The following is a 13,324-nucleotide window of genomic DNA, read 5'->3' as shown; positions in this document are numbered from 1 at the left end:
CATAAAGCACGATTGCACACCAAGCCATGTGAGGAGATATCAGGCTAGGTGCCCAAAGGTTTGACCAAGGAAACGGGTTTTAACGAGTGTTTTAAAGCAGGAGAGAGGAGAGACTGAGAGGCTTGAGGGGATCAAGAGCTTGTGACCTCACAACCTAAAGGCATTGCTGCCAATGGTGGAGAAATTGTATTTAGAAAAATTTGGAGGCATCAGCAGACAGGGATGTAGGGATTTGTATTGTTGGAGGACGTTACAGTGATAGGAAGGGACTAAGCCATGACGGGTGTGCACCGATGCTCCTGTGCATCAGAGGTGAAGGACAGATGGTATGGATGTAGTGACAATTAAGTGGGCCGCTTTGTCACGGATGGTATCAAGTTTCTTGAGCGTTGTTGGGCTGCATCATCCGGGCAAGTAGGGAATATCCCATCACACTCCTGACTTGGACACTGTAGATATTGAACAGGCTTTTGGGGAGTCGGGAGGTGAATAATTCACTGAAGGATTCCTGATTTCTGAACTGCTCTTGTAGCCATTGTGTTTATGTCACTGGTTCAGTTCAGTTTGTGGTGAATAGTAACCCCGGGATGTTGACAGTGGGGGATTCGGAGATGGTGATGCCACAGACAGTCAAAGGACAATCGTTAGTTTGCGCCTTGTTGGAGATAGTTACCCCCAGGTTAATGCTACTGTGACATGGGTTCAAATCCCACCATGACAGATGATGCCATTTGAGTTCGATACAAATCTGGAATAAAAAAGACCAGCCTGATGAGACCTTGTTAATTATCAAAAAAACCCCACCTGGTTCAGTATTGTTCTTAAGGGAAGAAAATCTGCCATCTTTACCTGGTCTGGCCTACATGTGACTCCAGACCCACAGCAATATGGTTGACTTTAATAGAATTGAATTAGGTTTATTGTCATGTACTCACATGAATATAATGAAACTTTACTAGTCACCATTTATGATACCATCCTGGGCACAGAATCTTACGTACAAGGCAGAAAAATAAAGAAAACAAAGTTAAAAAGTGAAATGTTACCGTGCTTTTTACTAAAAAGTAGAAAAACAAAGAAACACAGTTAACAGAGATAATGGGAACTGCAGATGCTGGAGAATCCAAGATAATAAAATGTGAGGCTGGATGAACACAGCAGGCCAAGCAGCATCTCAGGAGCACAAAAGCTGACGTTTCGGGCCTAGACCCTCTCTGATGAAGGGTCTAGGCCCGAAACGTCAGCTTTTGTGCTCCTGAGATGCTGCTTGGCCTGCTGTGTTCATCCAGCCTCACATTTTATTATCTTGAAACACAGTTAACAGTTCAACATCACAGTGCATTAGCACCTGGCCATGGTGGGCTCACACTCTCATAAGGGCTTGACCTCCCCCCATCCCTAATTACCCTTGACCTGATTGTCTGCCACTTTAGTCTGAGTTAGCCTGTAATGCCAATCAGCCCAAGGATAACTAGGGACAGACAGCAAATATTGACATTGTCAGTAACATCCACATCCCATGTAAGAAGTTTAAAAGAACTTACGGGGGTTCCTTAGCATCCTCCGAAGCTGTGACAGTTGTCATCTAGAAGGACTGGGGCAGCAAATACATTGGAACATGAGCCACCAGCAAGCTCCCCTCCAAACCACTCACCATTGTAACTTTGTAATTTATCGATGTTCCTTTAATGTCGCTGGGTCAAAATCCTGTATCTCACTCCCTGACAGTATTGTGGGTGTTCATGCACCAAATGGACTGCAGCAATACAAGAAGGCAGCTCACCAACCATTTCTCAAGGGAAAAGGGATAGGTAATAAATGCTGGTCCAGGCAGCAATGCCCTCATGAATGAATTCTTTTAAGAAGTCAGAAAGAAAGGAAGGTACAGCACAGGCTTACATGCATGCTATAGAATACAAGCACCATAACAGAGCTGAAGGATCATGTTAATACTGGGAGGAGAAGACTCCCAAACCATCATTATTTCAGCACGTGAGTGCAAAAGAAAACTCTGAAAAGTTAACAACTATCTTCAGCTAGAAGTAGATGAAACAACTTGGCCTCTTCCTGAGATCCCAAGCATTATAATAGCTGCTTTCAGCCAAATCAATTTATCTGTGTGACATTAGGAAACAGCTGAGCACACTGTACATTGCAACGGCCATGGGCATTTCTGGAGATAGTAACGAAGATGACTCCTGCAGAAGCAGACACACCTCTAGAAAGGTTTTTCCAGTACAGCTGCAAGGCTGGCGTCTATCCAACAATGTGGAAATTTTTCCCAAGTACTTTCCCAAGCAGCAAGAGCCCAATCTGTTAAATCAGAGTGCACACGATCATCAGCAAAGCAACGGAAGGTGTTGTTGACTGTACTCTGTGATAAACTGATGATCAGTGCCTGGCCTGGGTCCCACAAGGCCACTCAGCTTCATAGCTGAATCAAGGTAGCATTTGACCCACAGTAGCATCAAAGAGCCCTGATCAAACTGAAGCAGATGAGAATTGGGGGAAATGTTCTGTGACTGGAATCACATTAGCACAAAGGAAGAGGACTGCAGTCATTGGAGGTCACTCATTTCAATCTCAGGATTTTGCTTCATAAAAAAATCAGAAATGGGGACATTTGCTGAGCTTTGAGAATGTTCAGTTCTATTCATAGGTATGTAGGAGTCATTGATGTCTATATGCAACAACACCCGGACAACATTCAGGTTTGAACTGAAAAAATGACAAGTAATGTTTGTAACTACTCAAGTACTAATCAATGGTCCTCTTCAACAAGAAAATGTATAACCATGTCCGCTTAATATTCAACAGAATTAACACCATCAAATACCCCAGAATCAACATGATACAAGGGTCACCACAGATCAAAAACTGAACTGAACCATCTGTATAGAACATAGAACACTACAGCGCAGTACACGTCCTTCGGCCCTTGATGTTGCGCTGACCTGTGAAACCCATCTAACCTACACTATTCCATTATTATCCATATGTTTATCCAATGACCATTTAAATGCTCTTAAACTTGGCAAGTCTATTACTGTTGCAGGCAGGGCATTCCACACCCTTACTACTCTCTGAGTAAAGAACCTACCTCTGACATCTGTCCTATATCTATCACCCCTCAATTTAAAGCTATGACCCCTCGTGCTACCCAACGCCATCCGAGGAAAAAGGCTCACACTGTCCACCCTACCTAATCCTCCGATCATCTTGTATGTCTGTTCGGCCACCTCTTAACCTTCTTCTCTCTAACAAAAACAGCCTCAAGTCCCTCAGCCTTTCCTCATAAGACCTTCCCTCCACACCAGGCAACATCCTGGTAAATCTCCTCTGCACCCTTTCCAATGCTTCCACATACTTCCTATAATGTGGTGACCAGAACTGTACGCAATACTCCAAGTGCGACTGCACCAGAGTTTTGTACAGCTGCAACATGACCTCATGGGGCTCCGAAACTCAATCCCTCTACCATGTGTGAATACCGTGGCTACAAAAGCAGGCCAGAAACATGGAATTCTGTGGCTGGGAAGTTCCCCAAAGCCCAACCACCAACTATAAGGCAAATGTAGGGATTTTTAAGGAATACTTTCCACTCACCAGGATGATTGAAACTTCAACAACATTCAAGAAGTTTGACACCGTCCAATACAAAGAAGTCTTCTTGAGTAGCACCCATCCATCACCATCAACATTCACTTCTTTCACTGCCCATATTGTCATAATATTTACTAGGAGCATTGCAGCAACACAGCAACCACTAGCCAGCAGCACTTTAAACCAGTGACCTCTATCACTGACAAGCAACATTCTCTCTAAACTCCCCTGGAGGGGCTATGCCCAGCGATTGGCATTAGCAGTGACTTCCAGTTCTGGAAGTTTGCACCACGCGGGACTTTGACAGTCCTCACAGAGAGAAAGAAAAAATAGCATGAGTGCTGGTAGAAAGGATGAACACAACAGATGCACGGGAGCACCACCATCTGCAAGTTCCCTTCCAAGCCACACAGTTTTGAGCTATATTGTTGTTCCTTCACTCTTACTTGGGTAACATACTGGAATCCCAAATGCGGAGTACTTCTATCACAAAGAATGGTTCAAGAAAGCAGCTCAGCATTACCTTCTCAAGGATAATGAAGGATGGTTAATAGACATAAGCCTTATCATTAAAATCTACATCCCCAGACGAAGAAAGAACAGCTTGTCCATCTATTATTCTCCTGCAACAATCACTTTTCTGACAAGCTGCTATTATTTCTTCCTTTGTGCTGCTTCTCACCATGTGACTTTTGTTGGGAGGCTTAAACATCATTCCCAGTAGTGATTTATTACCTTTACTGTTTCGCACCTCTACCCAAACTACACCTACACCCTACATTCCTGAACTTGGATCTATATAGAGTTAAAATCATAATAACTTAATAGAGCCAACCCTACCTCTTTCCCTAACTTTCTGCCCTTCAGGAATTCAGGAGCCAGTTTGTGTCATCCTGCAACCAAGCCCCTGCAAGACCTACTTGATAGCATTTACTAACTTCTATTTGTACTATCAGTTTCTCTATTTTGTTTCAAATGTTATGTGTATTTAGATACAGAGTCTTTGGTTGGTCCTTTATTATTTTTGTAATATCTCATCTCATCGATTCAGGATCTTGATCAAATGGGCCAATGGGCCAAGGAGTGGAGTTTTATTTAGATAGATGTGAGGTGCTGCATTTTGGCAAGGCAAATCAGGCCAGGATGTTTACATTTAATTGGAGGCAAACAGAGAGAGCTTGGAGTGCAGGTTCATACACCCTTGAAAGTGGACTCACACATAGGCAGGGTAGTGAAGAAGGTGTTTGGTACATTTACCTTTATTGGTCACTGCATTGAGTGAAGGAGTTGGGAGATCATTCTGCGAATGTACAAGACATTGATTAGGCAGCTTTTGGAATAAGGCATTCAATTCTGGTCTCCCCGCTATAGGTAAGGTGTTAAACCTGAAAGTGCTCAGGAAAGATCTATAAGAATGTTGCTGTGTTTGGAGGGTTTGAGCTGTAGAGAGGTGAATAGCCTGGGGCTATTTTCCCTGGAGTGTCGGACACTGGGGGAGCGACATTATAGAGGTTTTTAAAATTGAGCGGAACATGGATACGGTGAATAGCCAATGTCTTTTTTTCCCAGGCTAGAGTGGTCCAAAACTAGAGGGTATAGGTTTAAGGCGTGAGGAGAAAAATATAAAAGGGAACTAAGGGGCAATATTTTTGTGCATGTGTGGAACAAGCTGCCAGAAGGAGTGGTGGAAGCTGGTGCAATCACAATGTTTAAAAGTATCTGGATGGGCACATAAATAGGAAGGGTTTACAGGGATTTGGGCCACATGCTGGCAAATGGGGCCAGATTAATTTAGGATATCTGGTCAACATGGATGAGTTGGACCAAAATGTCTGTTTTCATGTAGTACAGCTCTGTGACTCTAAATCTGAATTGGTATCTCTCTTTCTTCTTCCTGGGGCTTCTGAGGCTGGACGAGTGACAGAGTTTGGGGGTTTAAAAGCAGGATGTCAAAAGAGAAAAGTGATGTGAGAGCAGGGTGTTCAGTTGGAAATAGGCAACCCATAGTTACAATATCATGGTCACTGTGCTGGAAAGCAGGAAGAAAGTGCATTCAAAGTTGGAGAAGACTCATAGTGCAGGAAGGTGCCATAATCCTTAGTATTTTCAGCAAACGTTAGATATCACCAACCTTGTCGCGGGCAGCCAATAAAGCGGAGAATCATCTGGTTTTGTAGGATTCAACGGGATGTACTTGCACCCCACTGTGTTTGTGCCCCTTTCTATTCTGTTCATCTTTCCTTTCTAGAGAGAGTAGAATATCAGTGCAACATGTTTGGGTGTGGAGAAGCGATGAGCAGTGAGCGTGATACCAGCAGCAATGGTGGGTGTGCGAGGGTGGAAATCTGCATTAAGTCAAAATACTGCTGGCTGAGTGACATAAGGACTGCAGACCACTGAGTAATGTTCAAGGCTAGTGATGTGTGGATCTCAGGTGAGGAAGCATTCACTAGCCTTGATCACTCACTTAAGATCATTAGATTTCCTGTGGCACTTGTCTGGTCCAGATTCCAGAAGGTGACCACTTAGACCAACACCCTATTCACAATGACCCTTGGAGAATCTCCTAGCCTCCGACAGACCATTGATTCTCTCCTTCTGCAGACATGTACCACAAGTCTCCTGCACAGCGTCCATCAGACGAGATCTGTCTTTCTGCCCTGGTGTTCAGTTTGCAAAAATTTATCTTGTATTAATCTTTTTGTGCAACTTCCTTTTAAAAGCAGCTGCTTTTAAAGAAACAGTAAGCTGATTATTCCAGAGATAATGGGAACTGCAGATGCTGGAGATTCCACGATAATAAAATGTGAGGCTGGATGAACACAGCAGGCCAAGCAGCATCTCAGGAGCACAAAAGCTGACGTTTCGGGCCTAGACCCTTCATCTGATGAAGGGTCTAGGCCCGAAACGTCAGCTTTTGTGCTCCTGAGATGCTGCTTGGCCTGCTGTGTTCATCCAGCCTCACATTTTATTAGCTGATTATTCCAGTATGTCTGCAGCGACACCGTATGGTCCTACAACTGTGAGAAGAGTTTCCAGGCAGTGGGAGAAAGAACAAGAATGTTGGAAACACAAGGAAATTGTGTCAAAACAATTCACAGAATTTTGTGTCTTACCCACTGAATATAACTGGGCATGGGGATCATAAATGAAGTCTTTGTCCAAGACATTTTATACAAGTACCATATTTTCATTGAATTTTCTTGTTTTGATTAGTTTTTCAATTGTAAGTTATGTGATGAAAGGTGTATATTTATATGTTTTAATACCAGCATTTTGGATTTTTAAGTCTTGAATTAGTGGCATATGAGCTATGCGAAAGAATTTAATGAATAATTTGTACTTCTGCAGCCATGGTGACTTCTTTTAAAACATATTAGAGTGTGTTTCTGGCGAGCAGTTTTATTTACATTGGGAGGGTTTACAAGTTAAAATTGTGGTGCCTTAGGCTTTCAGATAGTAAATTCTGGAATAGCATTTTTGGACTTAGGGGAAACACCCATAGCTTGGGAAAAAATGCACATTAATTTCAGGTTGGGGTAATTTGCTGGAGTTTTGGCTGAGGAGGGCTGTGTGAAACAGTTGTTCCTGAGAAAGGGAGGTAGTTTGGACTATTAAAAAATTACCCGAATGTGAGGAGTTTAGCTTAAAAATTCCAAATCAGAGTGTTTGATTAATACCCCGAAACAGTTATATGAAGCTGAAAATATCCAAGCTCAGATACACGATGAAACAAGGAAGAAGCAATGAGATTCTCACGACAGGGATTGAAGCCACAGTTCAGTCAAATCTCACGTAGGATAGAGAAGACAATTCTCTCCAGTGTTTTAATTCTGCAGTCAGATGCTCTTGGGATTACACTTTTACTGTGGGTCTCAAAGTATTTTAAAAATATTTAAATGTGTACAAAGTTTGATCTATGCTATGTTATCTTAATTTGTTTTGTGTAATAAACTTCTGTTCTGCTGTTTAAACCAAATTTGCATTACGGCAGATTGGTGTTTCTATGAAAGATTATCTCATTAAAGTAAAAAATTCCTAAAACATGATTCAGTCTGGCATCTCACTTGTCAGTAATAGCTTTAGCTAGGATTAAAACAGTTACAAGTCTGTTCGTATACTGAGCAAAAAAGTCCTGATAGTTACACAGAATTCACCAACATGTACTCACGTAGAAAGCAGCAAGTATAATTGTAGATTACGGATGTCTAAACTAAAGTGTATAATTCTGCAGTGTCTCCAGTGACATGCGGTGTACAAAGCATTTTAAAAACACTGCACTTTCTTTACAGTGTTGGGCTTAGTCATTTCAATTCATAGCTTGTTAATTGTCGATTTCAGCAGGCAAGAGACAAAAGAGTTTGCTCAAACATTTGTGTAAAACCCCCCACTTTTGCCGACAGTCCTATATTGGAGAAAACACAATTAAACATGACCTGCTGTGTTCTTCCACCTCCACACTGTTGTCTCTGACTCCAGCATCTGCAATTTCTGCTTTCTCCAAAAAAAAGTTTCATATTTTTATCTGTCAAACATGAAAATTGATTTATTAAATAGAGGAAGTATACAATATGCATAGCAAATACTATTTACAATGCACTTAAAGGTTTACAATATGATGATAACTTTCCATGCTGAACAGTGGCTGAATCTCACTGGTACGAATGAAAGGAAAATTCAACCCTTAGAGGCTTGTCAGATTTTCATGTCCAACTGGCTTGCAAATGTATCTTGTTACAACTCACATACACAGGAAAGAGAAATAAATTCATACTTGCGAACCCAGCAAACATGCAGCATTTAGAATTGCTTTAAAAGTCCATCAGACAACAGCTGCTTTTTCAGTTCCTGCTGGCAACTTAGTGCAAACCGTCTCTGTAGATTCTCTCATTTAGGCAGAGGTCGGTGGAGGGATCATTGCACTGGTCATGGGGGCGACAGGATTCCTGACAGACGGTCCTGAGGCGGCAATTTTATTCAGTTTGTTAACCTCAGCCTGCCAGTTGGGCACTTTCTTTGTTGTCATGTGACGTCGAGCATGTTTGGTGAGGTGGTCGCTACGCATGAAACGTCGATCGCAAACAGGACATATGAACTTCTTTTCTCCAGTGTGAGTTCTGCGGTGTCGAGAAAGCTCGTCTGAGCGTGCAAACTTCTTGTCACATCCCTCCCAGTTACAGTTGAATGGCTTCTCCCCTGCAAAGGGTTTAATTAAAAGAAAAAGATTAGGTCACAACTCCAGCCCTTTGCCCAGGTTTTATTTTAAAGAAAGGAATGCTATCACACAATCTAGTGAAAAGATGTCATACTTCAGATCAAGAAGCATAATTTTGATTTCCTCAGATCCATTTAAAATTGACTAATCTTCCATGGCAATGTTCACAGGCAGCAAAATTTAAAAAATCAGCAATAGGTGCATATGCATTGTTGGTATGTGATGGAGCTCTTCCAGATCAAGAATAGTTCTCGCAGCTAAACGGATCAAAGGCTATGAGGAGAAAGCAGGAACAGTGTCCTGAATTGGATGATCAGCTGTGATCATACCGAATGGCAAAGATGGCTCAAGGGCCAAATGGCCTGCTCTTGCTCCTCTTTTATATGTTTCTATCTGACAATAGATCAACAATAACTGAGGAATGTAGGAAATTAAAACTATGGGTAAAATTTTATCATTTTAGGGAGAAAGTAGAATATGGTTATTTGCTTATCTTGTTTCTAGTACTTATAGAACTAAATACCTAACCTGATTAGATACAAAACAGTAACTGGAAACATTGAGCAATTTAATATTTCAGTCATAAAAGTATTTGATTCTTGTTAGACTATCAGAAAATTGATATGGCAACATTGACTGAAAGCAACTATCAAAAATATTTGATATATTACATTTTACATATAATTTTATTTTCTACATAAAATTTTTACATTTTCGAATAAAACATAATTTTTTTCTCTTCCATCCTACATAGTTGTTAAATGCTACATTTAATTTGATATGCCAAATGTATAGCCCTTAGTTACATTTTTAAATGCATTCAAACACTGACCCTTAAAAATGATCTAATTTTCTTTTAACATCAGTTTACAAAACAGAAGTAAGAACTATTTGTTAAAAGAAATGGAAATAAAAAAGTTCAATTTTTCAGGTTAAAGAATGCATTGCAAGGTTCACTTTTCATGATATTCATTTCATTTAAGTCTGGGGGATTTTGAAATATGCTGTAACAGCAATGTCATCAAGCAGGGACAATGGTTAATCACATTAAAGAGTCTTTACAATTAGTAAAGCATGAAGTAAAATGCACTGATCCTTCTAACTTTACATTTTACAGAGCATGGAAAGAAAAACTTTTAAATGATCATAAGGTAGAAATTTGACATTACATTAATATAACTTAGTTTTTACAAGAACACAGAGATTACTCAATAGTAATATGACTAGGTGTACTATTAAAAACTCCGTTAGACCTGATTCAGCAACACATCATTCATAAATAAATCCTGAGAAAGTTATGTTACACAATAAACGTGGAAGGTCACATTAATTCTAAAATTTGCTATCTGGAGGGACATCAACAATGTACTTTGTGAAGGAGCAGAATCAGCTGACAACAACTCTAGATTTCCACACTCAACTGAGCTTGCAGAGATGCCAAGAGTTGTGATGACAGTGAATGCTGACAATTTCAACATTACTACAATTGCAATATCATGCTCAATGCTCAACATCATGCTCAAATTAAGGTATACCTGTATGAGTTCGGAGATGTGCTTTTAAGTGCGAACTTTTGAAGTAGGTCTTCCTGCATCCAGTAAAGCTGCAAATGTAATTGCGTCTTCGCGAGAAATCCATCTGAGGTACACAGTTTTGGCCTGATGAGACAAAGACTGGAGCAGGCGCAAGTGGCAGTAACTTTGTGTTGCCGACTGTCACCACTGTCTGTTGACCTGAAGATGGTTGAGTGACAGAGGGTTGGGGTAGCACAAACATCACAGCCCCTGGTTGCATGGTTGCTCCCACCAAAACAGGTTGAGAAGCTGGAGCCATCTGGGTAACTGCAGGCTTTACACAGGCTTTGGCCTGCGTTTGAATGAATGTTGAAATAACATGCCCTCCCCCTCTTCCTTGTCCTCCTCCATTCACTGGAAACATTTGACAAATAACTGGAGAGTTTGACACAGGTATAGACGGTAGGTGTGATGGCAATGACTTGGTTAATTTCTGATGTTCAGTATCAACTTTGTTTGGTGCACAAGGCAGAATTAAGGATGGCACTATTTGTTGTTGGTCTTTGGTAATTGGGCCATTGAAATTCTGCTGCAAACAGCATCTACTTGTAAACTCTGAGGAAGTGCATGTGTCCTTCGTGTGCTTACAGCGGCTTGATAATTTTCCTTTCACTTCTGTCCTAACGTTTTGGCTGTTTGAGTCTAGCCTTTCAGTCAGAGGTGATGAAGGAATGTGGTTGCAGGGAGAATTGTCAGCAGTGTGACGGATGACACTGGTGGCTACCGACCTGCAATGATGAGCAACAGGTGGCTCAGCTGACGGAGGTTTCTGAGAGGAAAGCTCCTGAATGTTCACTAAGGCAGGCTTTCCAATCATGGTGTTGACCGAGTATACTCCGGTGTTTGCAGTGACTGTGGTTGGCTTCGTGTAAGTAAGTTGTGTCACCGAGGCAGCATTACCTGATTCAACAACACCAGGACTGTGTGGTGGGGTCATACACTGTAAGGACAAGAGAAACTTTAAGCTCAGGTTGAACTTGGAACAGGGTTAATAATGTTCTGCTCCTCATCCATAACACATACAAACACTTTCTTGTTCTTTTATAATCCTTGATTGTAAATACATCGTGCCAAAACATAGAATTACATAACATGTTTGCAAAGATTTTAATTTAATCAATCATTGTCAAGACTAACGTTCTTGTTTTTGACTCCATTAGTGTCAGCAGTAATTGCTTAGAAAAACTGCATACTTACAAGCAAAGACAATGAGTGGTAGTCCTTCTGCAACATAGGAGGTACAGCTTCACAATGCACAGAATCTGTGTCTGAAGCAGGTGTCAAGGGGCGAATTTTTAAGGGATCACCTTTTTGTGTCCTTTGACCCCAGGAACTCATGCAAACAAGAGCCTCCACAGCTTCGATATCATTCTGTTCCAATGTACTGCCAGAGGACCTTTCACTGTCATGACGTTTCCTTTCTAATATTGACTCATAAATTCCCATGATTTCAACCTAGAAGCAAGAAAAAGGTCAATTTTAACATAAAAGTCAACCAGAACTTACAGTCCATTATGATGAACCTTCAGTACAATGAAGAAGCACCATTTCTACATCAGATGTGCAATTACAGCAGAAAAGAAAATCCCAACATGTTTCACATGGTGTAATTTAGGTCTCCATGCCCTTACAATTTGCCAGAAGATTAACAGAGAAAGTCTATTATGCTAAAAATGTAAACTGCATTTATAAACATGTTTAATCTGAAACTGCAGTGTAGAGAAAAAAAGCATACAAAAGGGTAAAATAGGAATTTTTATTTATTTTTAAACATGACTAATGTTTTTATATTAATTATTGCGATTCCTAGCTATTGGACATTCCAGACTAAAGGTGTCAGCACCAATCTATTGGTTCTAGCACCATTCACGAAAGGGCACTGGAGGCAAGCTGGACCCAGTGATCCTGTTCGCCTCCCTCCCCAAATATAGAACTGCTTGCGTCATCGATTAAGCAGCCATGTGAAGTCTGCATGTCTCCAAAGCTTCTACCAGGAAGTCCCCTCCTACAACATCTCTTTGTCCAAGAAAACAAACTCAGAGACTGGTCTAAGCTTCGTATGGGATCCAATTTTGCCTACATTCCTTCTAGACAGTACCACGACGCCACTCTCTTCTGAATGGAAAACGGATGTGTTTTATTTAGCAAAATGCTGTATGATGCTACATTCATTGAATTTGAACCGACGCTTCGTTATTCGTCGTACATTCAGGTCGGCAAAACGTCCTATTCTCGGACATGCGAGAAATACCGTTTGCACCACAGGACTGAATGCAACAAATTTATTTGTCCTCCCAACGGCTAATAAATACAATCAGCATTATACAATGTAAACCCCAAAGCAGCGGTCCTTGGCCATGTCAACGCCTGTTCTATTCTTTCGCTATCGGTTTAACATCTTTCTTTCATCCTCACCAATAGGTGACAGAACGACTTAAGATTTCCAGAGCCACATTTCATTAATTTATAAATTCCTTGTTGCACATTAATATACTTACATTGCGTGGGTCTCCCATTTCTGCAGCTTGATATGGAGAATTACACCGCATCTTATATTCTTGAAGAAGAAATGTCTCTAATGAAAACGGTATATTTCCGAGGTGGAGAGAGAACTCACAAATAACACCAAAATCTGTTTTACAGAGAGGCGAACATAGCGACCCAATTGCAACGACCACAAACGAACAGCACACACCAGAAATTACATTACAGCTGGCGGTCGGGCAGGCACGGGCGGCTACCACCAATGGGAGACAAAGGCGTGGCCAACACCGACCAATGGGGGCGCAGGGGGCGCGTGATCAGGGGCTGATGGCTGGCGTGGGCGCGCACAGTCTGCGGCGTGATTGGCGGGCGGTCTGTCCCGCCCCACCCCGTCGGCCACGCCCCTCCGCCGCCTCCTCGGACGCACATACACAGGGTGCTCACCCAG

The 13,324-nt window shown here is 41.5% G+C and overlaps 1 protein-coding gene across 1 annotated transcript; it reads right to left on the bottom strand.

The window, feature by feature from the left end:
- Positions 1 to 8,165: 8,165 nt before the first annotated feature.
- On the bottom strand, positions 8,166 to 13,111 carry klf11a (Kruppel like factor 11a). Its single transcript, XM_048531945.2, has 4 exons — positions 12,891 to 13,111; positions 11,590 to 11,847; positions 10,354 to 11,332; positions 8,166 to 8,799 (listed from the first exon to the last, which is right to left on the bottom strand). The coding sequence occupies exons 1-4, from the start codon at positions 12,939 to 12,941 to the stop codon at positions 8,495 to 8,497; spliced, it is 1,593 nt and encodes a 530-aa protein (XP_048387902.1). The 5' UTR covers positions 12,942 to 13,111; the 3' UTR covers positions 8,166 to 8,494.
- Positions 13,112 to 13,324: the final 213 nt, after the last annotated feature.

Source organism: Stegostoma tigrinum, chromosome 4 (genome assembly GCF_030684315.1).
Source record: "Stegostoma tigrinum isolate sSteTig4 chromosome 4, sSteTig4.hap1, whole genome shotgun sequence".
Lineage (NCBI taxonomy): Eukaryota > Metazoa > Chordata > Chondrichthyes > Orectolobiformes > Stegostomatidae > Stegostoma > Stegostoma tigrinum.
The sequence above is the reverse complement of the archived record's forward strand: the minus strand, read 5'-3'. Positions and strand labels throughout refer to the sequence as shown.

Coding starts and splice junctions, on each gene's coding strand:
- klf11a (XM_048531945.2), bottom strand. CDS start 12,941: ATGCGGTGTAATTCTCCATATCAAGCTGCAGAAATGGGAGACCCACGC. Junction 11,848..12,890: donor AAATGGGAGACCCACGCAAT/GTAAGTATATTA, acceptor TCTTGCTTCTAG/GTTGAAATCATGGGAATTTA. Junction 11,333..11,589: donor ACCACTCATTGTCTTTGCTT/GTAAGTATGCAG, acceptor TTGTCCTTACAG/TGTATGACCCCACCACACAG.